The sequence below is a fragment of the Populus euphratica genome, unplaced genomic scaffold (genome assembly GCF_000495115.2).
Source record: "Populus euphratica unplaced genomic scaffold, PopEup_1.0 scaffold95.1, whole genome shotgun sequence".
NCBI classification, from domain to species: domain Eukaryota; kingdom Viridiplantae; phylum Streptophyta; class Magnoliopsida; order Malpighiales; family Salicaceae; genus Populus; species Populus euphratica.
In genome coordinates this window covers 936,890-941,402 of record NW_011499885.1, presented here as the reverse complement: position 1 = coordinate 941,402, position 4,513 = coordinate 936,890, and the positions used below count along the sequence as shown (strand labels likewise).

The following is a 4,513-nucleotide window of genomic DNA, read 5'->3' as shown; positions in this document are numbered from 1 at the left end:
CCCCCCCCCCCCCCCCCCCCCCAAAAAAAAAAAAAAGGGTCAAGACTGCATAAAGTATATTTGCAGAAATGTAATAGGTACTAAATAAAAAAACAGCTGCAGAAAATGTCCCAAGTTGTACAATGAGTCAAAAACCAGCTTGCAGTAAAAAAATTAAAACACATGAGAAGGACCAGGAAGAATAACTTGACATGTAAAGTTACCTCTCGAAAATATCCACCCATTATAGCATTATACATGGCAGTTGTTGGTGTCAAATTCAATTTCTTCAAATCATTGAGCAGACCAATTGCACCATCAAACTACACTGAATAGGAAGAGACCGAGAAAAATAAATAACCATGACTTATGAGAATATTATGTGGCGAAAGGTAGCATAGGAAATGAAAGCAAAAGCAAGTACATAGGACAGTAGAGACACATGGAGAGCAAGCAAGAGAGAAAGCTACTAGCAACTTACATCTTTCATTTTAACACTCAAACCTATCATTCTCCTAAATGTCTCATTAGTTGGTGTCAAGTCCAGGTGATAAATCAATGAATAGATTCGCTGAACCTAAACATCATCAAGGTGAGAACAGATGAGTACAAAAAAATCAATTCAGAAGAACAGACAATAGCAGAATAAAACTGAAGAGAATTCAAACAGCAAAAATAATTCATGGGATTAATCAATAAATGAAAGCAAAAGACTGTCTTGCTTGTTGAATCAAGGGAACTGAAATGCAGTGAAGAAGTATACTGTTTTTTTGTAACCGCATTTGAGGCTATTAAAATACACATGTTAACATAAATGAAACTAATCTAACATAATCAAGCTCAGGCGGGTTAAGATCAGACTTCAACACACAAGTAGAATCAAGAGATTCAAATTTAACATGTTTGAATTCTATAATTGACTTGAAACAGAACTACTTTATCCAAAATGACCAATATAACATATATTTAATGCAAAGACATTTAGAGTGAACACCATACGAAATTAAAATCAAGGCTTGCCTCACTAGCATTCAACATAGAATGTATTGTGTTTATGGATATGTGAAAACCTCTTCACACAGTTGGTCTACCATATCAATAAATGAAAGCAAAAGACTGTCTTGCTTGTTGAATCAAGGGAACTGAAATGCAGTGAAGAAGTATACTGTTTTTTTGTAACCGGAGCCCTAATATATAGCACCAGTCTGAATGATATAGAGTGTCAATAAATCTTGACATTTACATGCTTGCCCTGGCACCAATCTGTTTGCATCCCATTCAATGACTACAAATGCCTTCCTATCCACTGAACAGAATGAAATGTCTTCCTATCCATTTAACAGAATGAAAAATTTCATCAAAAGTGACATTAAAATTAGATTTCACTGAAACTAGATCAATTCCTATTATGTAATGAGCAGACAAAGTCATTTTTTACAAACCTTGCTGTTACCATACACGAATTATTTTCATACCCATTGGTTTTCCAAGTCATGATCAATAGCATGATGCACCTGCATTCAGATGAATAGACAATAGACATTGATCAATATATAGGTTATATGGAAACAAATGATTAATATTTTAAAAAGTTTGATGTGGCTTCTTAAGTAGTTAAATCCATGAACAAGACGAGAATTCCCATCTTCAACTTTTCAAATGAATTACAACCTGAAGAAGGTAGAACCTTGAATATATGTTTCCCTTTAAGTAAAAAAGATAAGGTCATTCCTTAAGTGCATTGCAACTGTATACAATAAGCCTCTCATATGAAGTTGAAGAAGGACTCATCTCCATTACTGTGTGTAAGGTTTTGAATTTTGAAATAACATCCTCAGCCTACAACAGGAAAAATCACATTCAACATGTTTGAAAGCCAAATTAAAATCAACCATTTCAAGAATTCTCATGCATAAAGACATTGGAATGTATTTTTCATAGTGCAAACACTTAAAATAACTGAGTTCATATGGATTTGTTAGAGGATTTAAGACATAAGGTCATAAAACAGTTAATATGGTAATTTTGGCTATTAACATTTCCAATAACTGTCATGGTATTGCAAACGAGAGAAATCAATATCATGCCTTCAGAAAGGAGAAGTGAAAAGTAATGACAAAAGAGTGATGGTGTGAGGAAAACAACCACTTGCGATCAACAAATTGCACATACTTATAGCAGCAGTGAGAATTGACATCAAAACAATTGATATGACGTAATCCTGCTAAGGAGCCCTAATATATAGCACCAGTCTGAATGATATAGAGTGTCAATAAATCTTGACATTTACATGCTTGCCCTGGCACCAATCTGTTTGCATCCCATTCAATGACTACAAATGCCTTCCTATCCACTGAACAGAATGAAATGTCTTCCTATCCATTTAACAGAATGAAAAATTTCATCAAAAGTGACATTAAAATTAGATTTCACTGAAACTAGATCAATTCCTATTATGTAATGAGCAGACAAAGTCATTTTTTACAAACCTTGCTGTTACCATACACGAATTATTTTCATACCCATTGGTTTTCCAATTCATGATCAGTCTAAAAGCAAAGTTGGCTTGTTAACACCACCTCAGTAGCCCAAACAGGCAATGAATAAATGAGCATAAAGAAAATAGAAATCTTGAAAGATCATAATATTGCTAGTATGACTGAGTCAATCAGAAGCAACCTACTATTGTAGACTAATTATTAACGCAAGCAACATTCAATTCTCCCCAGGTTCACTCAGAATGAGTTTGTTTCAAAAAAGCAAACTACATGTGTTAAGCAGCTGTTCCTCATTGCATAATGGCCTCAAGGACGTTACCAGCAGCATTCATGAGAAGTTTCTCACCGCTAAATTTGGAATGCTAGTAGCATAACTAAAGATGAGAGTTGAAATATCCTCCGTTCCATAATCTGCACTTTATCACAGTAATATATCACAAAGCATACAAGACAGGAGCTATCAAGAAGAAATGCATGCTTTGTCTTCCATCAAATCTCATACATTCTCAGTCTCTTTCAAATACCAGAACTACAGCCTGGTTTCAAATTTGCATTTAGAGGGGGGGGGGGGGGTGAAAAAAACTTCCAGAGATCAGATACCATAAGCCTGCACATAAAAATATAGGCGCTACAATATGGTTGGTGGAGACAATCCAATTGATTTAATTTCTTAGAAGTGATAATTTTTCAAAGAAGCTAGAATGAAAAATGCAGCTACAATTAGGAAATAATAATTTAAAAAAAAGACATCTTAGAAAAAGATGAAGATACCAAAACTTTTCATTTTGATTTAGGAAAGGAAATCAGTTCCCAGCTTTCAATAGCAATTCATGGTCTTCAATAAACAATAAGTACAGGAATCTCAATACTAAAAAAATATTGTATAATGAACATACCACAATTTTTGAGCACCAAAAGAAACTTCTCTACATAGGACTCCAATGATAGCCTCCCTAAGGATTTAAAGACACTGACTGCATTGTCCAAGGATGAAAGTTTTGTGATATCCACAGTCTCTAACAGCTGCAACAGGTAATTCTTTTGGTCACTTTCACAGAGTGCCAGTAAATAATTTTCTGCAACAGGAGTAAGATCTTGAAGGTATCACAAATGGCCAATGCACAAAAGTCGATTGTGTCATAAAGGGTCACAAAAGAACATAATTTTCCATATATATATATATATAAATGCCAGAAAATAGTTGTAACACCCTAAAAACACATTTGCTATAATTTGTGAAAGTACCATTATTTATACAAAAAGTAAGGTGTAAATAGATTAAATGATGCACAAATACATGAGAAGATAGCTAAATGTCAAATAATGTAGAGTTAAAAAGAAAGTTAGGAGACAAAAACTAACTCAAAGAAAAGAAAGGTTCAAAATGCAATTACCCAAGGAGAAGCATGTCCCTCCCTTCATCATAACATCTCACAAGCATGACAAAGAAAATTTTTTCCCACTTCACCTACTTTATCATGCAAAAATCATCCTACTTCACCTACTTGGGTTGGATAATTTCAGTTTGAGCCTTACTTTAGTTTTTGTCCCCTAACTTTGTTTGACATTTAGCTATCTTCTCATGTATTTTTGCTTTATTTAATTTATTTACACCTTAGTACTTGTATAAGTCATGATACATTCACAAACTATAGCAAATGTGTTTTTAAGGTGTTACAATAATATTTTCTAAGGTCGATCAAGCAAAAGGTACATACCTCGTAAACTGAAATTCTCGTCCCCATAATCAGTACAAATACAACTGCAAAGTTCCTGAATCTTCTTTTCATCATTGACTCTGATATATAAACACATATCATAATAGCCTAATCGTGCAATTTCACTAGGATTTGTATCTTTGATAATGCCATAGAAGAAATAAAATTCTTCCATCATACCCTTATCAATTAAAAGCATAAGAAATGGACCATAAGTCTCCTCCTCTATTGGGAAACCTTGCTCCTTCATTGATATAAAAAGTTCAAGAACTTGAGAAATCTGTTCCTTCGCAACATTCTCATCATCAGTTTCCCTAC

General features: G+C 33.9%; 1 protein-coding gene across 18 annotated transcripts in view; it reads right to left on the bottom strand.

Annotated features, from left to right (window-relative positions):
• Positions 1-203: 203 nt before the first annotated feature.
• Positions 204-4,513, bottom strand: part of LOC105130184 (pentatricopeptide repeat-containing protein At4g04790, mitochondrial-like) — a 5,642-nt gene continuing 1,332 nt past the window's right edge. For 2 of the 18 annotated variants that reach the window (XM_011032572.1, XM_011032573.1), the window contains 6 exons: positions 3,374-3,553; positions 2,824-2,888; positions 1,711-1,818; positions 1,483-1,493; positions 461-1,080; positions 204-302 (listed from right to left, as the gene is read on the bottom strand). In XM_011032572.1, the coding sequence (XP_011030874.1) occupies positions 1,032-1,080; positions 1,483-1,493; positions 1,711-1,818; positions 2,824-2,888; positions 3,374-3,553 (413 nt within the window). In that variant the 3' untranslated portion in view covers positions 204-302; positions 461-1,031. Of the gene's footprint in view, positions 308-460; positions 1,081-1,475; positions 1,494-1,650; positions 1,819-2,468; positions 2,894-3,373; positions 3,554-4,195; positions 4,510-4,513 lie in introns of those variants that run through there. The other 16 variants (XM_011032566.1, XM_011032565.1, XM_011032577.1 and 13 more) reach the window with 16 other exon arrangements.